The sequence below is a fragment of the Falco cherrug genome, chromosome 1 (assembly GCF_023634085.1).
Source record: "Falco cherrug isolate bFalChe1 chromosome 1, bFalChe1.pri, whole genome shotgun sequence".
Classification (NCBI taxonomy): domain Eukaryota; kingdom Metazoa; phylum Chordata; class Aves; order Falconiformes; family Falconidae; genus Falco; species Falco cherrug.
In genome coordinates, this window is record NC_073697.1 from 96,481,589 (window position 1) to 96,506,825 (window position 25,237).

At 40.9% G+C, this 25,237-nt stretch overlaps 1 protein-coding gene across 10 annotated transcripts in view; it reads left to right on the forward strand.

Annotated features, from left to right (window-relative positions):
- The window catches only part of KDM2B (lysine demethylase 2B), a 125,910-nt gene that overhangs the window by 70,207 nt on the left and 30,466 nt on the right, over positions 1-25,237 (forward strand). For all 10 annotated transcript variants that reach the window (XM_055710014.1, XM_027798816.2, XM_027798820.2 and 7 more), the window contains 2 exons: positions 6,206-6,660; positions 14,708-14,794. In XM_055710014.1, coding sequence (XP_055565989.1) covers positions 6,206-6,660; positions 14,708-14,794 — 542 coding nt within the window. The remainder of the gene's footprint in view (positions 1-6,205; positions 6,661-14,707; positions 14,795-25,237) is intronic.

Genomic DNA, 25,237 nt, shown 5'->3' on the forward strand with positions numbered 1-25,237 from the left:
TTTCAGAAGACTATTCTGTTTCATGGACTCTAGATGTTGTGCAGCTGCCCTGTGAGCTGAATCAGTTCAGTGATCTGACTGAAAATTAACCCTATGGAAAAATGAATATATTTGTTATCGGTAGGATTGAGCTGATCTGACTTGCAGCCCTACTGCATGGCTGCGGGTGCCAAGTTGAGGTAGGTGCTGGGAGTGTCTGGCTGGGCAGATCTGGAGCTGTTGTAACTATCTTGAATGGCTTGGTACTTTCAGCTTACCAAAGTGATATCTACTGACAGTGTGTAGTTCATCCACCTGCCTGCTATCTCTTGACTTCAGAGTATTAGCATGTTGATAAAATCTCTGACACTGACATGCAGGGCCTTTCTCTCCAGGAGAAACAGATGTATACTTTTTTTTTTTTTTGTCAGAAACTTGCTTTTTATTTCTTGGCAGAATCTTAACCTTAAAATAATTATTTAGCTGGAGATTGTGGTTCAGAAGCCAAGATCTACTGTATCTACTGGATCTTTCACTTTGGCATTTGCTAAGTTCAAAGGAGTAAAGGTACATTATTTCCCTTTACAAAGCTGTTCTGCTTTGTTCTGCATAATACTGTTTCAAATACTTCCTCGTCTTTTCTTTTAACTGGTCTTAGCGTCCAGCCTCTTGACTCACATCTCTACAAAATGTAATCCTTGAATTACACTTGTTTGTTCTGCGTTGTCCATATTTTAATATCATTCACCTGATGTGGGATAGGATATCCAAATGAGGGCAGTGTTTCAAAACCCCACCATTTTGTTTTTAAGCTTTTCTTCAGAACTGCTAAGGTCCTTAAATTGTCTCATCCTTAGAGACTTCTCTATCTGGAAGCAATTTCTTGATTTCCCATGAGTGTCCCTTGACATAGTAATTTCCCATTATTCTCCTTAAAGAGTAATGAAACAAAGTACTTAACTTCTCTGCAGACCCCTCAATACATTTGTTTTCTGTCCTTGATTTAAGAAAAAAATTCTTCATATCCTTGTATTCGTTTTCAGAAATTTATCTTGAATAATCTTCATATTTTTGTAAAATAATCTCTTTGATGTGATTTGTTCTAAAAGTTTACTTTCCTTTTGGGTGCTAGGATTTGCTATTTTTCATCCTTGAGTTGTGTGGCTTTCTTGCATGCCTTCTAAGACAGTGGTCTTACTGGCTCTCAGAAGCAGAGAAGCCACAATTGATTATTAGCCAAGGAGGACATCACCAGAGAGAGCACAGGACACTGCTTGTGGTCTCTGGGTTTCACAAGGTGGTAGTTCTCACAGGATTAGTAGAGATTCTGTTCTGTGCAAAACAGGGAGATGACTGTGGTGATCTAGAACATCTTTGGAGAACACAGAAAGCGGAGTTCATCAGCAATTGTGTTTTTAAGGATGTCTTTAGACTTCTCATTAGTCTCTAGACTACCAAGTTTTGATTACATAGTATTTATTTGCTTTTATGTGAAGGTCGCTAGATTCAGAGTACATTGCCTACTCATGAAAATGTATTGCTGTGGTTGTGTTGCGATACCTCTGTCCCAATAGTTGTATGCTAGTATAGCAGCTTACGTTGTTCTTTGTATTTCTGTTTTCTAAGTAGCTCAAGTAACAGAACTTCACCCACCTCAGTGTAGGCAAGACTAAAACCTTGAGTCTTCCCGCTACCTAAATAAAAATGTCTGCACTTCTAAATGAGTTGGAAGATGATGACCGTGGCTTCCTTTCCCATTCTTCACGCCCAGAATGAGTTTTCAGGCAGTTGCCTCCTAGTTAGTGTGTAAGACTGTTCTTTCTCAGATCTCTTCTGCAGAAGGGCAAACACTCAGGGGAATGATGACATGACAGTAATCACAGGCTGCTGTAAAAGCACACAAGCTCTCTTTCTTCCCACCCGCACCCACCCCCCCCGCGCCTTTCCTTGTCCCTCTCAACTGTGACATTTGTCCTGCCAGCTGAAATCAGAAAGGGATCCTATTTGGGTTTCCTACTAGATTTGAACATGCATGGTTTTGGGATGGATGTGTCTTCATTATTTTCACTCTTATCATGAATGAGTCTGTACTGGATGTTTTCAACCACAGTTGACCTTCAGTGAGATATGTATCTTGAGAGTGAGCTGACAAAGAGTAATTGGGAGAAGATACTGGGCTATCAGAAATACGCTTTCTCTGTAGCCTGCAGCTTTTTAAGATTCCCTTTGCTAAAATTTTAACAGGATGGCTCTAACTGGTATGTTAAGCCTGATGGGTGAAGAAGATACATGCCCTCTGGCATGGTGAAGGAGCCATGTATCCCCGTCTCTGCCCCCCTCCCCCCCCCCACTTCTTCTCAGGGGACAGATAGATTTGCTTATGATAGACAGACACTAGACTGTACGGAGTGATTTCTGTGTGGGGTGCTCTGTGCAATGATACAATTCCAGTATGCTCAGGTTTTTTGCTGCTAATAAAAATGACATTGCTGTCTTTAGCAGACCAATAGCAATTGCTACTGCCAAGTTACAGTGTCAGGGTTTGGAGCTGGGAATGGCAAATAGATATTACATGCTGGACTGTTCAAAAGAGTTTAGAAAGATTTCATAATTATACCTCGCCCCCTTCCCTTTCTTTTAAGTTCTGTAATACAGCAACTTTGTTTTCGGCAAGGAAAGAAGCTGTGTATAATTATCCTTCTTGTACAAGTGGCTAACTGTGGGGAGAGTTAAGCGATTTACCCAGAACCACAGGGAACTGCTATAGAAAAAAGGATATTTCTAGCTTTGTCCTGTGGTCAAGCCTGTGCTGCTGCTCCTTTTCATGGAGTTACATCACTGACTGGTTTGATTGAGCTGGTTTTATTTGCTTTGAGATGGAGACAGGGTTGAAGGTGTTTTTTCACTAATTCATTCATATGGGAGCCCAGACTGGATAACCACTCTGAAACTGGAGTTGTAACCTGGTGTTGGCTGGTGCATTGACTCGGAAGAAGAAACCACAGTTGCACTTAGCAGGAGCTCTTTTCCATGGAGAGACTTTATAAACCAAAGACATCAAAAGTCAGTGGAACCCTGGTAACACAGTGCTTAAAATGCACTTCTTGACAAAGTACATGCAGGTTACGTTTATGAGGGCCTCAACTCACCACATAGTAACTCTGTCAGATACTGTTTTCATTAAAATGAATAAATAAAAATCATGAGAAGTTGCATTACAACAAACACTTGAAAACACAAAATTGAACCTTCCTCACCTTGAAGTTGCACTTCCATTATTGATTCTCTTGGCCGCTTTTTTTTTTTTTAATTAGCAGCAGTAGCATACAGTTTTTTGAAAGCAGTCTGCTCTTAATCTGATGGTGCAACAGTACTGTAATCCCCTAGTGCTCCAGAACAGACTGATACACTTGAGCTTAACGGCAAGCCCTGTCCCCAAAGGTAAAGTTAAGCAAGGCATCCTGTAACTGCCAGGCTTGCAGAGAACAGGCCACAGGGCACTTGTTTTGTGATGGTTCATTTTGAGGTTAGATTTGGATTGGGTTTTGTCTGTCCATACCCAGGTGTAGCTGGCACAGCAGGGTCTTTCTTGTGCAGACAGCTGGTGGTAGGGAGGAGGTGGCAGCTGGCAGAACAGAGTTGCTGGCCTCCCATGTGCTTGTTTCTGATGGGAATAGGCCCCCACTATGCTGTGGTGTTCCACTGCTCTCTTGCCTTTTGTTTCTGTAGGTTAGAGCAAGAGACAAAAAGTGGAGATCTCTCTGGAAGGCTGTTTTCTCTTGGCACCACCAGAGTGTTACTTGGAGTAAATAATTCACACCTCCATAATGTGATATCTCTCTTTTTCTTTAGGCCTTATCTACGCTTGTGATTTGCCCCAGTTACAGCCATTAGTTCCTGTTCAGCAGAGTCACAGCATAGGAAGACAGAAACATAATTTTCTTCATGTGGATTTATACCAATTTCTGTTAATGGTGCTGTCCTGGCAGCTTAGGGATGTGTACCTTCTTGTTTTATCACTGGCATCTTCTCCCATCTGGGTCAGGCTTTTATGCTTCAGTCAGTGTAACATAGCTCATCCAGACAGTGTGGCTTAGAGAAGGGGCTCTAGCCCTGGATCCAAGAGCCTGGATTCTGATTCCTGGTTTTTCCCTAGATGGGTGTGTGACATCGAGCAAATCATGCTTTCTCCCAAGCATCTGTTTCCTCGGCTGTAAAATGGGAGAATGACATAAGCTGATTATATAGCCCTTTGAGGTGGGTAAGTGTGCTAGCTACTGTGGACAAAGGAAAAAAACAGTATTAAAGAAAAACTGGATAACCTGGTGGTTTTTAAATGTTCTGGTTAAGATATTTTCTAATCCTGTTTGTTTTTCTAAGAGAAGTATGGGGGTGTATTAGCACAGACCAGAGAGGAGGAGCTGCTTTGGAGCGTTGCATGCCACCACCTCGGCACACAAAATAAACTGCGCTCTACTTCTTCACGGTGAAGCTTCTTTGGAGGGGTGCAGGGAGGAGGTTACCCTGCGCTGTGGCTGGAGCTGGATTTGTCTGTGACCAGCCTTGCTGGTAGCTGGTACTTTTTGTGACTGCCATCTTTTCACAGGCATTTCAGCTTAAATGTGTCTTTAAGGAGTAATTTTATGGCCATTTTGGTTCTGAGGAAGAATGCAAATATGGCTGAAGGAGTAGGCTGGACAGACATACTTTGTTTTTTGCAGACACTACAGCAACAGCACACTTGCCCTGAGAAGTATAAAGTGGCCAAGTGGTATCTCTTGGACACTTAACACGCAGAGGTGCATGCGGCCTTACAGAGGTTTTATTTGAAACTGCAAAGCTAAGCAGCTAGACAAGCTGCCCTCAGACAGTTACTCTGCCACTGCCTGTTGCATCTTTGTTACCTAGCTAAAAAGTAATATGTATATTTTACAAGAAGATGGTATAAGACGATGCAAGAGACAAGGAGCTTCACTGTGATAAGGGTGAATTTGCCAGCTTGGAACTGGGTTTCACCATTTGTTTTGAACCACGCTGTTAAACAACCGGATGCTGAGCTTTTTCGCTAATGTCCGTTTAATCCTTCCTTAAGCATGATTCACATTGTCCTAATCCAAAGCTACTGCACTGCAAGCATGAAAGCTGTGAAAGGAACTTTTCATTAATTGTTCACCCGCTTTTTCTGTATGACTTCTGTTTCCTTCGCAAAGTGTTTTTGTTTGCAGCTTGATCTCATACCCGTTTCAGCCAGTATTAAAATTCACATTGACTGAACCGGGTGTTGCCAGCGTTAACCGTATTTTCCACAGACATTCCTGCTGTTGCTAGCCTGCTTTCAATCTTGTTCACTTAGTAAAGGAAATTGTGTCTAATAAATAAGAAAAGATGTGTGCTTTAGGGAACCTTGGCCACTAGTATTCTTACATTACTTTCACTGCTTGATTGCATGGAGTTGGGTAACAGGGTTTTTAGGGAGAAACTTAATATAAAACTAAGATTAGTAGTCCTTCAGACTCAGAAACTTGCCTTTAAGTTTTCCTGAGGAGTACCTAGAATGTATTAGGGATGGCATTAAGAAAAACAGTATCATGTAACTCTGTGGCAGTCCCTGCATTTCTCAGTGTGTTTAGGCTTCTTGTCTATAAAATAAGCATAATAGTAATCCACTGTCTAAGGAGAGCAATGAGATTCATGCAGTAACAAGTGGGGGTTCCTGTTTTCCCAACACTGCTTGCAAAGAGGAAAAGTATTAAGAAGTTGATTTTATGCTGTGCAGAATTTCTGGAAGAATGATGATGTACAGCATTTTAATGTGCTTTCTCCCATCATTTTTCCCCTCTTCTTTCTGCGCTAACTCTCCTCTTAAAGCTGTAGGGCTGCTGAATCTGGTCTCTTTTGGATTTGTGGGAAAATTAATTGTGTGTGACTTAAGAGCTCTGCCTACTCTTAATTGAAGGCATAGAGGACTGAAGCTTTGAAGAAAGCATAATTTTTCCCTAAATGTTTCCCAGTCATTTGAACGAGTAGATGTTAATGAAAACCAGTGTTATAACAAACAAACAACCCCCCCAAATTAAAAATCAGCTGAATAAAGCCCATTCCTGTCATTTACTCACTAGGCATTATCCAGTGCGCTTTTAAATAGGCAGCATGTAGCCCCAGTGGTAGAGAGATGTTTAAGAGTTACATTGGGTAAAACTTTCGCATTCTTTTTTCTAACTTTCAGATGCAAAAAGAAAACGCAGCACAGACAGCTATTCCTCAGATTCGTGGTTAGACATGGATGAAGAATCTTGTGATGCCCATATCCAGGAGGAGAAGGATGACAGCTTGGATAAGAACTCCAAATCCTTGGTGGATGGCTCCTCCTCACCCAACAGCACACACTCAGAAGGGAAAGAAGGTGCAGGAAGAAAACAAAAAGCCACAGTAATGAGGTACCTAAAAAGAACTTTGTCAAATGAGTCGGATGACAGTGTAAAATCAACGACCCCCACGGACTATCCCAAAACACCAACGGGGTCTCCAGCTACGGAAGTTTCAACCAAATGGACTCACCTCACGGAATTTGAACTGAAGGGTTTAAAAGCCCTGGTGGAAAAGCTTGAATCTCTCCCAGAGAACAAGAAGTGTGTTCCAGAAGGCATTGAAGATCCGCAGGCTCTCCTAGAGGACATGAAGGTGGGTGTGATAGCTTGTTGATCCACACAAACTGTATTCTGTGGGCACAGAAGACAGCAGGAAATCATAAAGCAAAGCTCTGCAGCAGAGGGATGGCAGCTTGTGTGTAGTGACCAGTTCATATCAGCCTGGTATGCCACAGAGAGGGAGATTATGCCTCTAACAAAAGCCATGTCTGCTCTGAGGAGGTGGCTGTTTGCAGTCTGATTTAATTGATGCAATCCTATCTGACTGTAGCAGTAGTGGCCAAAAGTTTAAATCCTCTCATAGTTCCGCACCTGTTATGTCCTAGTGTAAATATTGTGCCTCAAAAAGTCTGTTTATAGTCTTAATCTGCCCTTTTTGTGGTCTAGTGTCTTTCTGGAGTATACCTTATTAAGTGACACAAACAAAATGTAAATACTTGATTGTAATTTAGAAGATGTATTGTCTGATGTTTTCAGTTGGTTTTTTTTTTTTTCTTTCACCTTCTTCATTTTCCTTTCCTCCATTGCCCTCTATAGGTTGATAATTATTCTCCGCTGGTACAATACACTGTTTTTGGAGATGGTGTGAGGAGTGAACATTCAGTAGTGACAGAAGTTCTCTTTATATGTTTAGTATACTGGAAGTGGTACCCCATCTGACTTGGGGATAAATTCCTCCTGAAGACCAGTATGACCTTGTTGCTTCTAGTTTCAGCCCTGCCTCTGATCTGTAGTATCCCTTTCGACTACTGGCTTAGCTCTTCTGTGTCTTGTTTTCACATTGTATAAACCAGGCATATTAATTATTTTGTTTAACAAAGCTGAGAGCAGCATACTCTTGCAATTTTGCTGGAATTTTTCAAACAAGGCTAAAATTGTCACCCCGTCCTCCATGTCCGGTACTATGGCAATTTGGCCTGATTTGGAACTGTGAGTACTGATTCATGGTCTTGTGTTTGGACTACTGGTTTTGTGCTGTTTCTGTGTACAGTGTGATTCTTCAGCTACATATGCTCTTTACACAAGAGCTGTGTAAGCAACAGTCTGAGGGGAAAAATACATGTTTATATGGTAAAAGGGGAGCCTTTATTTTTTAGGGTAAGTAGTGTAACAGCTGCTTAGAAAAGGCTTCAAAGCCAGTTAAAGAAGTCTGAACATATGCAGTGCGCAGTGGAACCATATTCCACAATCTTGGAGCCTGGAAGTGTGATACACGGCACTCATTTTGGTAAACCACAAGAGCTCAGAAAGTCTCTTCTTGCAAAATCAGCCACTCTGTATATGAAAGTGGACGCATATGCCCAAAGTTGTGGCTGTAGATTCACTGGCTTGCTTTGTGATCAGTTGTCTTCTAATCAGAAATCAAAATGAAGCTTCAAGACCAGGAGTTGAATTTGTGGTAAAGAAGAAGGAATGGTAGCATTACTTTTCCAAGCTTGATGCACAGACCAGTTGTCACTTAGAAATAAAATAGCCCTTCTTGAAATGCCAGAAAGGGGTGCAATGCATAATAAACAGTGCAGATGTTTAGAATATGATCGTGCATGCTCTTTTGATGACATACTCCAGTGCACCGTGAGACATCTTAGTAGAACGTGGCAAGATACCATATGTGAATCTGGTTTAAAGCACCGTGTAGGAGTATGTTTTTATATTCCTCTCCAGAGCAGTGGATTCACTAACTACAGAGATGGAGAACTGCAAACAGACATTTAAGAAAAAGGCACAAGCCATGCCCTTTTCAGTGATACTGTGCTTTAATTGGTATTAGTGGGCATCTGCCAGTTTATTTTGTGCATCTTGCAGAGTTGCAGTCTTGATGTTCCGTCTCCCTTGATAACTGCCTGCCTCCAGACTTTCTTTCCTTGCCAGCACACACTGTAACCATCAAGATGTAGCCCAACATCTGGATATTTATGGTTCCCTGCTGGTTAAAGACCCCATGACCACATCTAAACATCATGCATGCTACAGAATTGTTTTCTCTGGAATCACCTCTGTATGTTTGGTGAGCCTGTGACTGATTAGTCAGAGCAAGACCTTCTAAAAGGTTTCCTTTTCTTGAACAATGTCTAAAGAACTGTTAAAGAACTTTCTTGCCCATCCTTTTTACAATATTGACCTACATATAAGGCGGCTCTTAATTTTCAGAGAATGGGAGTCAATGCGACTAGTAAATTAAAGCCCATATAATCTGCTTCCTCCATAACTCTCCCTATGGTTGCATAATCTGCTTGCTGGGTGCTCTGAAGGAATTGGGACAGTTAGGGGGAGTTGTACTTGTATGAATTGTTGCTTGAGTACGTTTCCTCTCAACTCAGGGGTGGAGTCAAGGACTCGCAGCACAGGCCTTCCCTTCTTTGCTCATCAGCACGTTGTCTGAGGCAGCCACTGACAAGGTGTGTCCCATTCCCATCTAGGTCTGGAACCCTGGATGCAACAACCCATTACTCCTTTCTGCTGCTGTGTTCGTTGACATGGTAGAGAACGGTGCAGTGGAGCAAAAGCATCTCTTTGTAACCAATGTGATATCAAAGCATAAAGTTTGTTTTATTCAGTTTATTTGACTTACAAAAAAAATCAAAAGCAAGTATATCAGTGTATGTTTAGGGCTTCTACCTTCAAAGGACAGAGCATGCTGATGGAAAAGCTGCCAAGTGGCTGATTTCAGCCCCTTGAGCACACATCTAGTGTAATGGTCCTTGCAGGATTCCTGTATTGGTGTGCAGAATGCGGCTATTCAGTATTTTGTTCCATCCTTTCTCTTTAGTGTGTGTTAGGTACACCATACTGTTCAGACCCACAGCTGAACACTGTGATACAAGTGTTCCCTTGGGGATCCCAGTGATACCACTACCGTAGGCGTGTGCTTCATAAGTGGTAATTGATGAGCTGTTATCATCTCTGGTGCACCAGTAGGGAACTAGAGTGTGAAGAGATTAAGATAAAAGTGACCATAATTCTGGATACTGGTTTTGCATGCCGCAGGTGTGATTTTCAAAGAAGCTAGCATTATTTAAGAACAATAGGCACAAAAGGTAGTTTTAATGGTATTGAAACTGTAATTGCTTATCATTTCTGCAGAACCAAAGTTCTGATCTTTAGCATCTAGATCCCAAGCCAGACATGAGGAAGAGTAGGAATATACAATTAATGACTGCCTGTGGAAACTTGATTTAACAAGATTTGCCCTGTGTCACACAGAGACATAATGGCAGAGGAAGAAATACAGTCAGTTTTTCTGGAATGGTGTTTATCAACTTGACCAGTAAATCATATTTCCTCTTACTTTGCTACTACTATTTCAACTTATACAGAAAATATGTGGGGATTTTGCTGATGACAGTAGCAATAGAGTGAGCAGTAGCCTGGCAGCTTTACTTTACCCTGATGAATATCCAGAGCACCAGTCATCTGTGTGACTGAATGGAGGCAGAAATCCTGCAGAAGAAGCTCTGGCAACTCATACATATGTGCTGTGACTGTATTCTGCTGTGTTCACAAGGTTTATTTCATGGGCAGCCTGACTTTTGGGCATGTGATGTATTAATAATGCATCCTATTAAAAGTACCTTTTAGTGCACTCATTTGAGGGTTATTTTTAACAAAAGCATAGCAAGAACATGCTCTGACAGAAAGTCTGAAAGCTCTTACTCTGCTTGGAAAGTCTTAAACAGGTTTCTTCCTGAAGAAAATAAATCTGTCTTTATTGTAGCAGTTTTATTCCTTAATGAAATATACTCAGGAACTTTTCTGTATGACATTCAAGTCCGTCTTTGTGCTTCAATAAGATAATGTTTTTGGAAAACAGGATATGGGTCATTAAACTGGAGAAAGGAAATGGTTTTATTCAGTGATGTGAAGTTTCACAGAGCAAATCAGGGTAACTCGCAAGGAATCCATGCTTTCCCATCTGAGCAAGAATACAGTAAAGGATGGGTGACTGGATTACTGCTCTTAGTGGTAAACACAACTACAGCTATATACAGCTATTTAATGTCAAGTAGGTGAGACTCTTTGAAGTAATTTATTTTCCTTATGAGAAGGGAGACTAAGAACTAAACTAAGCCTGTGTAAATTCCTTACATGTCATCTAAGCTTCCTAACTAACTGCGACTATCTAGTGGGGACACAGCAATCCAGAAGTGCCAAGCTAATGCCTCTGCAGATTGAGAACCCATTTATCATCATGATCGATGGAGTGCAGCAGCACAAGGGAGGCTTATTTGCAGAGCATAACACAGGCCTCACTTGGGGAGCGGGTCAGTTCTTCCCTCAGCTCAAACAAGGAATTAAATTCTTGTCAGCTGCAGCTCTGCTGTATGGGCAGTGTATCACATGAGACCTGTGTTCACCACCAAAGAAGCTTCTACTGACAACAGCGTTCACTCCAGAGCAGATGGCATCTGTACAATCAGCCGAGGAGATGCAATAGTCTCTGTATCCAAATGTCTGCGGATGGGCTCTGTGTGAGCTGTATGTGCAGCAAACGTGGGGGGAAATTGTTATACAGTAAACATACCCTCCCTGAGAGTGCTCAGCTGACCCAGGTTGCGGAAGGACAGCGGGCTTGGCAGTGTAGCTATTGGCAGGGTCAGCAGCCAGAAGACACTGCAGCCATTGCCCTCACATCCTTGCTCTTGGTGTTACTGTCAGAGGCACATGCAGCCTGCAGCCATACCTTGTTTTCCATATATACATGCCCTGAGATGAAATACGAAACAGTGCAACAACTCCGGCTCCCAGTTTAAAAATTAATTAGCGGATGAACTGTTAGAGAAGTAACTACACTGATGAGGAAGAGGCAGAGGAAAAAAAATCACTGAGAGGTAATTTAACTTAGATAGTGGCCTTGGGGTTTGGAAGAGTCTCATCCTGTAGCTTCTCCACTTCATGTTTATCTATTATAAATAGTATGTCAGTCTATTAAAGATGCAATTGGGATGGACTTGTGCATGAAGAAGAGCATAGAGGTAACCATCTTACTCCTTGGTGTAGTTTGCACCCCACATCACAGGGCAGGTAAAGCTGAGCAGACCTTTGATTGTGACAGTCTGCATCCCACATTAAACACTCTGCCACTGATAGTTGTCTGTGTGCAGTCTCTGATTTCAGCACACAACGTTTCTGTTGTGTTACCAGCAGGATGGTAATTCCTTTGCTGCTGTTGGAGAAGAGGGTTCTGAGATCTGCCTGCTAATAAATGCCACAGATTTTCCCCACTTCAAAGCAAAAATGCTGCTCTTCTTCAGAAGGGTCTGTGGAAGTCCATTAGGGCAAAAGAAACTCAGTTTGAAGAACAGAGTTTGTCAAATATCCGCAACTCCTTGGCAGCAGGAGAAAATTCTTGTGCAAGACAGATGATATCTACTGAAATATGTTCTTTCTTTTTCTTGCCAAAAGATCTTACCCCCTTCTCATTCTGATGAGAGGAAAAAAAACTCCCTCTGCTGAATGTGTTCAGGGGAGTCATTCCTTGCTGTGCTTTTGAAATTAATGGCTAAGCTGAATTCTTATATACTTAATCAGTTTCTTTCCTCCATGCCTGCTGTTGTCACCACAGCCTTCAAGTGTAATGAATTGGGCAGCCTTGTGCAGGATGAGCATCACGTTGTCTAACTACAGCCCCATGTGTTTTCTTTATCTTCTTTTTTTTAAGCAGGTGAACAAAAAGTCTGCCTCCTCCAGCTTGTTGTGCACTGACACTTGACCCTACAGTCACCACAGCTGTGGCTTGGTTATGGTTCTGCTGCTGAGATACCCATTGTTTTCAGCTGGCTAAGATGATAAACTGCCATAGTATTAAATCTCTTCTTGGATAATATTTTCACATGATATATATGATAACAGGAAACCTTCGTTATCTTGCCAGGTTTTTGGAATATACTCCTCTTTCTATTGAACTTGGAGTCTCTGACAATCATTAGTGGAAATGTTAAGGTTTTCTGTCTTACAAGATTTCAAACCTTGGAATAGCAAAGTAAAGAGGGATTAACTTGTTCGTTGTTTGTATGGTTCTCAAGCTGCTGCCTTGTTCTGGAGAATCTTGGGTTTGCTATGAGAATACAAAAGACCTCTCCATTTTTAGGAATGAAAACTAACTTTCAGAATGTGGTCACAGTTCAGTTAATGCAGTGATCATCCTTTCAAGATAAAAAGGAAATGTGAAAAGAGGCGCTCACTTAGCCTTAGCTCAGCCAAGAGTTAATTTGCTAATGACTAGTCCGTATGTAAAAGTTGTTAGCTGTTACACTCAAAGAGAGTATATGGCTGGAGATATGCTACAGACTCTCCATCACAGTCAGGTTGGGGCAAGCTGTGTTTTATTCCTCACCAGCCAGGCTGTGCCTATGCAAGCTCCTGAGTGCAGCCACAGTGCTGGGCTGACAAAACCAGGCTTGTACTGGTATTGCTTTTTTTTTTTTGGTTGTTGGTGCTGCTTTTGGACTAACCAGTATCAAGAAACAACCTTCCTGGTATGATTGTTTCTGAAAGAAGCAGCACTGTGCTGGTGCGATAGTGTCTGTTAGTAAAGCTTGTCTCATTTAAGCACAGGCTGGGGAATTGGGCTGAATCCAGCAGGTTGCCTGAGCTCCAGGGAGGGAAAGCCAGCCCCAGGGACACTCATCCAAACCCTAGTTGAGTCGCTAGTCTGCCTGCTCAGGCTCTTGGGGCATAGAACATGCCATCGTACTCTGGGCTTTAGTTGGGTGATTACAGATGAATTCCAGCTGCGCTTCCTATTAAAACAATTACCGTATTTTAAGCTCTTTTTGTATAGTGTGTGAAATTTTTAATTATTAAAGCTCTACACTGGAGACTGACAGAGCCTGGTGCATGTTGTTGTCTAATTAAGCTTTTTTTCAAGAAGTCTGTATACTAGGGAGCAACACCATTGAACTTCATTGTCTGGGGTTATCTCCTAAATTCTGTCAGGATGTAATTTCCAACCTGCAGTTCTTGTTCGGTTTTTTTGGAGCATTTTTTCCCCCTTTAACCTGTTAGTGCTTATTTGGGCTTTGGTTTTCAGCAGCATAGCAGAATCCTCCTTCCGACTCGTTTTTGTTTTCATTTGTTGTCTTTTTCAGCTACCTGAACTCCAAATGAAGGGCTTGTAGCTACGTTAGCAAGTACATAGAGAGTCATGGGGAGCAAGCACAGACTATTCCCAACTGCACAACTGAGTACACTTAAAAAGGATTCTTCCCCACCTCTGTGTTGAGTTTATATGGTCATGGGAGTGATTCACAGTGGTAGGAGCTGTGTAAGCCAGTGCAACCCACTCATGAAATTTCTAGGACAGTGCATCAAAGCAAAAGGATTTGGTGGGGGTGGAAGGGAGGGGAGACCAATCTTTTTTCTTTAATGCTGTAGTGTCAAGAGTCAGATCCTTTCCTAGTGAATACTCAGCAACCTGAACACCTTACCCAATCACATAAAGTGAACTAGATTACAACAGCTCTGCGCTGCCCATCAGTGTGGAAGGAACGTCAGTGGAAATGACGGTGCTCTTGAATTGCCATGTGCAAAAAGAGGAAAGGTTACAGTGCACACTTCTGTATCTTGACTTACCTGACTGTTCAGGCATCTGAGGATTGCTCTGAACTACACACTTGGTGCCCTGTGACTGCAGAAATAATGGTGGCAGAGCCTAGATGCTTCTCAGACCTTCTGTAGACTTGATGAAGAGAGGAGGTGTTAACTGTGGTGCGTGGTGGGGTCGTTTGGGATTTAGTGAGCTGCAGTTTAAAGGGAGAGGTGATATTAGTATTAGACTGATACCAGTGGAAAAACACCAGTCTTTTGGACACACCATTTTTAAAGAAGTTGTAATATTTGAGGTGATTTGTGGCTGATTTTGCTGTCTGTTTTGCAAGAAAATTTACAACTTTGATCTTAATGACAGGTGCAACAGTTTCAGTGTGAATTGGAAGTTTGGAAGCAAAAGTAACTTGCAGAGATGTAACAAGTCAGCAGAGATCTTGTCACTCTCATCAGAGTGGAGTATTGTCTTCTCTGAGACTGCGCTCTGGTTGGAGAACTGTTTCTCTGATTAATAAAGGCCTTTTCATTTGCAACAGAACATACTGAAGGAGCACGCTGATGATGACCAAAATCTTGCCATTTCGGGTGTCCCTGTGGTCAGCTGGCCTAAGAAGACCACAAAGGTAATGAGACATAATTACTTACTAATCATTGTTGCTAGGTCTTGGTGTGTGTTTATCTATAATCTGGCAAAGTGCTGTATATGGTACTTTGGCAGCTGCTAGCACTTTTAACATGAAATGTTATTTTTAATGGTTTTATGATTAGGTCTTGAAGCAGCACTTAAAAGTGCCTCAGCAGGGAGAAATTGTTAAGAGTTTCCGTTTAAAAATAATTTGTTTGGGCCTTACTTATCAGTGTAAAACTTTAGTATGTCTTGATCATTTATTAGTCATGGTAAAATCTAAAAATATTGATGCAACGTTTTGTGTAAAATTAAATGATGTGTAAATCCTACAAACTGGTCACTTAGTAAGCACTCTCATTTGGGTGAGAGGATGTTTTTTCTCTTATACCATGAGATCTTCTGAATTGTCTCTGTAAGTGTACTGCTTTAACTTTGGAGGGTTGTTTTCTGTCCCTGCATCTTCATTTTTCCTCCTAAATATGAGAGTAGTTCTCTTCACTTTGCAGGAGAACCATGAAGCTTGCTTCATTAATGCTTATAAAGAGTTTGAAATAATTAACTAAAGAATAATGTCAAAAGGCTGGGTGTTATTTATAACAGTGTTATGTTTACCACACTCCAGTTATTCAGCATGCTGTAAAAGCAGCTTTGCTTATTTAGAAGATGTCTCATTGCTTCTATTTTTACTTTCATTTTTCACTGAATTAGTTTTATAATACATAATTTCTTTAGAAATGCTGAAAGGGTCGGTCAGCTTAAATCGGGCTTCTATCTGAAAATCTGTTGTTGTTATCATTGTAAATAACTTTCAAATAATTAACTGCGTGAATTATTTTCACTGTTCTCACTTTTTGTGCTGGTGGACTTGTCATGGCTTTGCATATAATCACTTTTAGCCACAAGAATTTGCTGTTTTCAAATGGGAAGTAGGAGACCATAAACATCAAACTGCCAGAGGAGAGTTGGGCAGAATGAGCCTATCATGTTCCTTCTTGGTTTCTTTTTGGGTTTTAGCTGAGCATGTTTCAGATCAGTTGTATCTTGTTCAATACATATTTCCCTTTTAGTTTGTAATAATTCCATGGGAATATGCTTTGGGTTTATAACATTTATTTGTCTAAAAACAACAGTGGAAAGCCTTGAGAGGAATAGGCATCGGGTTGTCCACTCCACTGCTTTGATAGCTGGTGTTCATTCATCAGTCAAGTATACTCCAGGCATTGAATAAAGCAAAATCTCTGTGACCAGAGGAAAGCTGGTGTGTGAAACTATAAAACAAAACTAAGAAACAACTGACTGTTATGTTATATCTTTTGAACATGTGGTAGAAGTGAGGATATTTGTGTTTAGAGGCTTTTATAAGCTTTGGCATTTGCTAATGTTCTTGTTCACTTTATTTTGGAATCCTTGATACATGGTTCATTTCTTATATTTTATTTCTGTGCGTTGGCAACATAACTGTAAAAGATTTGTATTTTTTTGTGACTTAAATCTTATCCCTCTTTGCAAAGTCCATCTTGCTGGCTGCAAGGTTGGGGTTTTTTTAACTTTTCTAGTGTTTATTTTCCTTTAGCCTTTCTGAAAGCAGAATCTTTTAGAAGGCATCATTGCCAGCGCTAAGGTACAATAACAAACAATTAAATACATTGACTAATAACAAACATGAGGAAAACTTTCACAGAAAGTCAGGTTTTAGACTGAAGTTTGGCAATAAAAAAAATTTATAACAGAAGAATCCATCATTCTCTTCATACTTACTTTGCTTAATCAGTGATCAATTTGTATCATGTCTTATGCTTTAGTTAAAAGGTACACATGCAGATGTGGCCACGTGTTTCCCCAAAAAAGCTTGTTGTTGCACTTTTAGTTTGTTGCACTTCTAATTCTAATGTCCATGTCATCTTACGAGTTACAGCTATTTCCCTTGTTTGAAGTGAGCAGATTAAGAAGACATGTCTTAGGGTTGAGCCTTTGAGTCCCAAATTAAAATATGTTAGAAAGACAATATAGGGGAGATTTGTATGAAGGCAGTGTTAGTAGTTAAGCTTGGTTATTTCTCCTTTGTGCCCTCCAAGTCCTGATAATTAAATGGAAGATTTTAAAGAGAAGAAAATGCTGAGGGGGGGGGGGGGGGGGGGGTGAGGAACAGGACATGGGGGGACGGACACGAGGACACTCCCTTTAAATTAGATTGTAGCTGGTGGAGCAAGTCTCCATGGCTAGAATACTCCAGAAGTGTTGAGCACAAGGCAGGGGAGTAAAACCTACCATTAATTCTGCTTTCTGTAGTATTGCTCTTGCAGTGTATAGGAGAAATGGCAAATACTTAACAGTGCCTTTCCTGAGATACTTGTGTTCAGAGGGAGCGGCAGATACAATACAGCATGGTACCAGCTACCGTGGGGCGGGCTGGTAAGATGACACTGTAGCTGCTGTATCAGGTTCCAGGGAGAGGAGGACTGTCAGATTCCAAGTCCATAAAGAAAAAGAAGCGAACTGAAATCCAGAAAGAGGCGGCAATAAATGGAAAACGTGGCTCTTGCTTTCTCCCAAGAGAAGGCTCCAGAAGAGCTTTAGAAAGACAAGAGCAGCAGATGGAGAAGGAAGAATAAAGCCAGCATTAAATGCCAAAACATTTCAAAGAAAATGGAAACGACTGTAAAGAAAGGAAGGGAAGAAACTAGAAACAGCAAGAGAGCAGGGTGAGGGGAGAGGCAAGTACTGAAAAGGGATGGAGCAGGAAAAGCATAGAGCAGAGGGAGAGAACTCTTACTGAAGTAAAAGATCCCTGGAGCAGAGACAGGGAATGATTTAATCTGTGTGAATAACCCAGGTTATGGAAGGGTGGTCTTAGTTATGTTGACTTGCTTTAGAAAGAACATGCCTTTAATAATCTGAACTATTTTCGAAGCAGCAAATATTTCCCTTTAAAATTGAGTCACAGTTTCTTTTTATGTGTTGTTAGTGTGACGTGCCAACAGTGTGTGCAGTTCTGTACTGCAAAATGGTTGCTTGAAGACTGTGAAATTCTGGGATTTAAGGAAGGAACGTGTTCCCTCACCTTAAATCACAGTTCACAGTGGATAAGGTGTAACTAAGTATGCGGAAGAACCGTCCATATGTCATGGCCCTGTTGTGCTGCGTCGCTCCCGTCTACCTTTTCTAAAGGCATTTGGTGCTGTCAGTTATACTGCAGTTCTCTGTCAAAAAAAAATTACTCGCTGAGAAAAGAAACAGAAGTAATGATCAAAAATGTTTTTGTGAGGAGATATAACTGGGTGACATTTGATGATCTTGTGGTTAGTGTACAAAATGGGAGGCAAGGGTCTGCGTTCGTTCCCAGCTCTGCTGCAGCCTCCTTGTGTTGCGTGAGGTGAATGGCACATTTCTGCTCCCTGAGCTTTTCTGTATGGAGATGGTGCTTCCCATCTGGGGAGGTTGTGAGGTGAAATTAATGGTTATAAAGGTCTGTGACACCTTCAGCAGAAAGTTTTGTAGTAAAATGTATGAACTGTTACTATTTTATGGCAATAGAGGAGTGGTGTGCAATTCATAGGCACCTCTTCCAGATCATATGTACTCATCTTTATGGAGCTTTTTTGAGTCTTTCGTACTTTTACTAATGTATTGATAATTACTTAGCACAACAATTACACTCCTGTAGACACTTTGGGTTGGTTTTTTTTTTTTTTGGCAAATGCCCTTTCACAAGAAGCAAGAACCTGCCTTTTTCTTTTTAGCTCTAGAGTAAGAGAAAACAATCCATTTTGAAAATAAGTCTCTGTTTAATAATCAGTCTGACTTTCCCAGCAATCCTAGGATATGTACAATGATCTTAATTTAGGCCTCTTCAAGGAATGTGGGACCAAGCGGATATTTGAAACCTTCTTGTCCTGATGGTTGACTGATGGTTTACGTACCTTCAGACTAGATGGCACGTTTTGCCCAGCTGGCTGCGGAGCATGGATGCAGCTGTGGAAATGTAAACCCCATCCCTGTCCCCTTGCTGGGGGGTTGTGCAACAGTAAGTTGTCCTCACTTGGTGCAGTGCTGAGTGTTACTTGGGGGGGGGGGGGTTTGCAGTGGTAGTCTGCTGGCCAAAAGGAAGCACTCCATAGGGTGTGCTGCCTTGAAATTTTGGATTCTTAAGTGACTAAAGAGTGAGAAATAATCCTGACAAACTCACTCCTTCCCCATCCCTGGGACATAAACTTCTGGGTGGTGTGAAAAGAGAGCAGGGCCTAAACCTGATTTTCCACTGTGGTGACACATCACTAATCACTGGTGCACAAAGCTGACTACTGTCAAGCCAGATCTGGAAGCCCACTTTCAAGGTTTGCTCAGCCCTACAATACCAGAGTTCCCATTTTCTCTGCACAGGGATTAAGGGTAGCATTTTATTTAAGGAACTCGGAGTATGGCCCAAGCAGAAACCATGCATTTTTCAAACAAGTTCCTATTTCTGGAAGACAACAGTCGACTATAGTAGCATGTAATTACACTCTATGGCAGTGCCTTCTGCTTTTATTGTGATAAAGATCTTTAGTTGTCTATGAAGAGCAGCTATAAAGAACTAAAATATGTTTGGACTCTCTTGTTCTGTGAAAAGTTAGAAATGCAGACTATGAGCCAGATTCTCATCTCTCTTACCTGGCACAAACCTAAAGCCACTGCATTTGTCAAGATAGCAAGTGTCCAAATATATAATATAGGTCTGGCTGTGAGCAGAAGATGAAGCTGTAATTTTCAGTGGCTGGTTAACAATGCTGCAATCTGTGGCTGTTTTTCTGATGCCTGGTCACGTGCTTTTTTCATGTAATTTTTACCTGTTGATTTTAAGGGAAGATAACTTGAGAAGTAGAACAAGGAAATGGTAATATTTTTATTTAAAAGAGTACTATTAATTAGTAAAGGCCACAAACTGAAATTTTAATTGGATTATGATGTGTTTTTTTAAAAAAAAAACAAACAACCTTCCCTGCAATTGGCAATGCAAATAACATTCATAGCTATGTATCAGTGCATGAGAACCAGGAAGAAAAAGTGGTAATTTAAAAAGAAAAAAGAAAAAAAAGAGGAAGACATCTCTCGGGCTGGGTTTTCTTGCTGTTGTTTTTTGGACTGCGGGGTGGCAGTGGGTGGGCACAGCATTGAAAGGGACTTTCTGGGGTTTTGACTCTATTTTTCTGTTACCACGGGCAGCATCTGATTCCAATCATTAGTGAGTTGTGTCTTAGAGCAGTTTATTTTTTACCCCGTTATTTTTACTAGAAATCTTTCTGTAAAATTCTACAGATACATCCATATATCTGAAAAAGAAAGATTCTCTCATAAGAACTGATCTGTGAGAGGCAGAGCAAAAGGCTGATTAGTATGATTGAGGGAAGGTTGAGCTAGTCATACTCCATCAGACCAGGCAGTCCTTGTAGTGCGGTGTTCTGGTTTTGATGGTGACCAGTCACAGCTGTTGGAAGTGTTGTAAAAACAAAGCAGACATACGGTGATCTTTCCTTTGCCTATCTTCCCAATTAGAGCTAGAAAATTATATCTTTTGTGTTCAGTGTCCCCTGGTAGAATTTTTTTTTTCCTCTGTGAATTTACCTGACAATTTGTGGAACCTGTTGATCTGTTTGATCTCCAGAGCATTCAGTGGCAGTGTCCCCTGCAGTTTAATAAAGCTCTGTGTAGATAAGTACTTCCTTAAGTTGTTTCAGATCTGTCCCTTAATATCATAAATACACTTCATGCCCGCTATATCATGCATTTCGAGAAATTTGAATGAGGTCTCTGTTCACCTTCTCTGTGCTGTCAATGATATTTTTTTTTTTTTTACGTCCCTGTTAGTGCTTCTCAGTCTTCCCCCACTCCCAAGCTGAAAAACACTAGTAAGTTCAATCTTTTTCTGGTACGCAAGCCATACCATATGTTTGATCATTTTTCTCACTCTATTCTAGTTCCACTATAGGTAGTTTTGAGATGAGGGTGGATATGGGACTCCACAGCCACATATAGTATTCAAGATGTAATATTTAAGAGTGGAAACTAGAAGAACATGTCTGGTTCAGCATGGCACAACTAAGTTGAAGGGGGAGGTGATTGTTGTGTAAGTACTTCAAGGAGTAAAAGCACGAGGGGAGGAAAAGAGTTATTTAAGCTAATGGACAATGTTGGCATGAGAACAAGTGAGTATAAACATATCATAAATAGATTTAGGCTGCTAATAAGATTTCTGATCATTGTTCATAGTCTGAACTAAATGACACACTTGGAAAACAGTAGACAACTGTGGGGGAAAGGGCGTTAGGTTCTTAGAAATAACTTATATTTAAAAAAATAAAAGGCAGTGGTATTAGACACCATCTCTAGATCTGGAGCCCACAGGAGGACCCTGGACACACTCAGTGTCTGCTGCAAGGAATGTTTTTCCCTTTTCATGGTGTTTCACATTAAAAATGCTAGGAAGGGAAGAAGATGTCCCACCTTTTAATAATAGAGCTCCTTTGTGTGTGACTCCGATTTTATGAGCATTTTTCTAACACTATGCGTTGGATCAAACTTAAGAAATAGTAAGTAAATGGACTAAGAATCAGTGGACACAATAAATTTGATTGTGTGCAGAAATTAGGGGGTAAAAGCATAAATTCAAGTGTTTCGGTAAACTTCAAACGAATGTAATTTTTCCGAAGTGTCGAGCATTGTTTTACATTAAGTTTTCTTTAAATTTGGGGTGAGAGGTGCTAGGTGGACAAAGAACATTCCTGAAAACCTTTAAATAAATACTTCCAGTTTTTACTTGCTTGCTTACTAAGAATTCCTACCATAGCTATCGCTAGGCCAGCTCCACCCAGAGAAGCAAGAGCAGTGAGGTACTAGTTACAGCAATTAGTGTTTTAACCAGAATGGTGTCTGAAACAGATCTGAGCACGTATAAATGGCACAACATCAAAACAGCATCAGTTTCAGGAGCCTGCCCGGGGGCTACCACCAGGAAAGCAACATTCCTCGTAGTAGCAGTGGTAAAACTCTGCCAAATTCCCTAAGACAGACCAGTCCTTGGAGATCTATTCAGGGTACTTCCTGTGGGAATACGAATGGATTAGAAAGCAAATACTGACAATTAAAAACAAGCACTTAAGAAATAAAATAAAAATCGAGTCCTCCTAGTGTCGGAAAAAATGTGGGAAGGGGGAGGGTAGAAAGACAGCAAAACAATTCTGTGTACAATGTATTTTTCTGGTTGAGATTCAAATAAGTTTTACATCAGTCATTCCAAGTGGCTCAGGAGCAAAAAGGGGATTTAAACTGTCACATTTCATCCTTGCCAGGCACCAGCTTAAAGGTGTTTGAAGTGATCTCACACAGCACTGCCTGAACTCTGCTTGGTGTCAACAACAGTTTTAAATGCCAATAGTCTGCAAGAAGATTTGCATATACAAATATGTATGTATTGTGAATCCTTTTTGTTGATTAAAAAGTCCTGATTATAAAGTTTATAATCTACTGCAAATCAGACATTTCTTGGTTGTTAGCAGATGCTAATAATTAATTTCTCTTCCAGAAAATAACTCCAGTACAAAAGAAAATCAGGATTAAAATAAATTTAAATTTGTTTTTCTCTTTATTGATTTAAATTGTGATTGGAATCAGCGATTTAAATAATTTTGAATAATTTCTGTTCTTTTACACTGTAGAATAGTAGACGGGCTGAAATTTATTCGGAAAAATATCCCAGTTCTGGTTCCTGACAAATCTATTAAAAACCAAAACCACATAGCTGAGGTCTGGGGGATTTTTTTTTTTAGGGGACTTCCCACAGCAGCAGTATGCATACAAAACTAAACCCTTTCCCTGCTAACTACACTTGGGAACAGGAAAAAACCTGATGCACCAGAACCGAAGACAACTTTGGGTACTGTGCAAAGGAGTAAAAGCTGTTGAAGCTACTGGGAGTTTGTCAAGTGTCTGCTTTTCTGGAGCAGTGCTGCTGAGGAAGGCAGCTTCCTGCCTGACTTGTTTATTTTTTCGAGCGCTGCTTCAGTCTCTTATGAACATTAGTCCTCAAGACAAATTCCTTTCGGTGGTAACTCCATGCAGGCCAGAGGAGTTTCAGGGTTTGGTGTATGTGTATCATACATAACATGCCCAAAGAGCTTTACTGCGTCTTGCCTCAGTATTTTTCGAAAAGCTTTGCCTGGTGACTTGACAGATTATTTCTCACCTCAAGAGGCTGTACTTGAAATATTGTGTCCCTTCAGGGAGTAATTATAAATAGCAGGGACTTGAATGAGCACCGTCTTAATCTTCCATCTTTGACTTAATATTTTCCCTTCTTATCAACTCTCAGCCACTTGCTTTGAAATCTGACCAATGCCTTTATGTGATTAATACATCAAACAGGTAAATTAGAGCCATTTTGACTCTGAGTGGAAATTTGAACAGGTTGGGAAAATGAACAAGCATCTCTATTTTCAAACTGTTGTGCTCCAAGTATCATACAAGATTTATGTATTCTTCCCCATTGTCATATGCATGAATATTCAGTAACATGAATTTTTCTCAACTCCATCTTGACTGCCATTTTTCAAGATAGCAGCTTTCTTTTTTATTTCATGACAGTAAAAGTGCTCATGAGAACTACTTTAGTCTTAAGACCTTTTTCTTAGACAGTGTATGTGAAATGAGTTGGCAGGTCTCAGATTTTATCACCAGGACCTTGCCTATATCCATGGCCAAGTTGGCCAACAGAACCAAACAAAAAGCTAGGGTTTGAACCTGGTTTAAGTATTGCAGCATCCTTGTGCTCTTGCCCACCCCAACGTTAAAACCATTCAAGCTTTGAGTTACGTATCTGAGATTTAATAGTTTTGTTTCTGGATCGAAGCACATTGGCAGAGCAATGGGGAAGGCGTTTGTCATGCCACAGTACGTGCTGCACAATTATGGACATTAATCCTGCGTGCACTTTTCAGAACAAAATCGAATTGTATGTTCTGTCCCTGAGAAGATGGCTTCCTTTTAGTTCCCTAGCACATTGAAATTAAAGTCTGCTGAGAATATAAATGAGGTCTTGTTTCAACTTTGTAACTTTCCTGCAGGCACTAGCAGACCAGATAGAAGAGGTACAGAAGTGCTCTGCTTTTTGAAAATTAGCAAATACAACAAAAGATACGGATAAATTCTGATAAAAGCGAAGCAGCTTTAGAGGTAGTTTAATGTGGTTTAGCTGTTTGTCCTGGATGTTTCCCTTACAAATCTAAGTCAGGCTTGTAGGTGACAGCAGAGCACCTGAGCTCTCACGAGGCAAGCTATACTTCAGCTTTTCCTTTGGTTACCATTTGTTTGCCACTAAATGCTTGGGTTTGGTCACTAGGTTTTAAAGCTGCTACCCACATGTTGGACACAACTGACTGTCTTACAGCGTTCTGTCCTGTGTGTCAGAGTGCACTGAGCCACTTAGAGGAAAGCAGGTTATATATTATGGTTAATCCACTCAGCTAGCAGCCACATCAATTTGCATGTCCCTCCACAGCGTGGCAGTCACTTCTTATCTTCTTAGGAACCTGTTTCACTAGGTTTTGCATTTGCTGACAGAACATGGCTCTTGAAGACACAAACTGTGCTGTGGAAGCGCTTTGTGGCCTTAAGGATCTGTGGAAGAAGGAAGCATGGCAGGATTTTTTCATTTCCAAATGGAGAGTCCCAATCATGCCACAGCTAGATGAACTTGATGTTTTACTACTCTGCAGCCTTACTCACTATACTTCTGAGATGACAGGGTGTTGGGTTTGGGTGGTGGTGGTGGTGGTGTTTTGTCTTTAAGGCTTATGAGAGGTAGAGTGAGTTACTGTCAGCACCTTCTGTCTGGGCTCTCACTGCTTTGGGTGTTGCTCCACTACTGCATGTAATAGTCCACAGTTGTCATCCTTCACGAGAGAGTCGTACAACGCTTGCTGCCTTTGCTTCTCTTGTGCTGGGTACTGGTTAGGGAAAGTATGTGCAGCAGGCGTTACATGGAGGGAGTGATCAATGTATTATTTTGTCATGAGTTATTTCATCTAAGGTTGATCAATCAGGCTGTTTATTAAAGAGATTGTGATGGATACTCAGTGCATCTGATGATGACTCTTATGTCATAGTTCAGATAAAACAGATAGTAGGTAGTGGTAGCATGATGATACTGGATGGATATTTAGGTTGTCAGAATGTCACTGCTAGTGTTCAGAGTATGACTGAAATACTGGCTAGAACTCGTGAGAAAAGTGTCATGAAATTTGCCGAAGCCCAACAGTTAAGATCGTATTTCATGTGAATGGACACTTAGACCAAAACAACAAACCTTAGAAAGCTGTTGGGTAACTCTCTTATTCTGATACAGGTCAATAATCATGATTCATAAACATCTCAGTGGGTTTCCTTTCCAAAAGCATGTGCTGGCCTG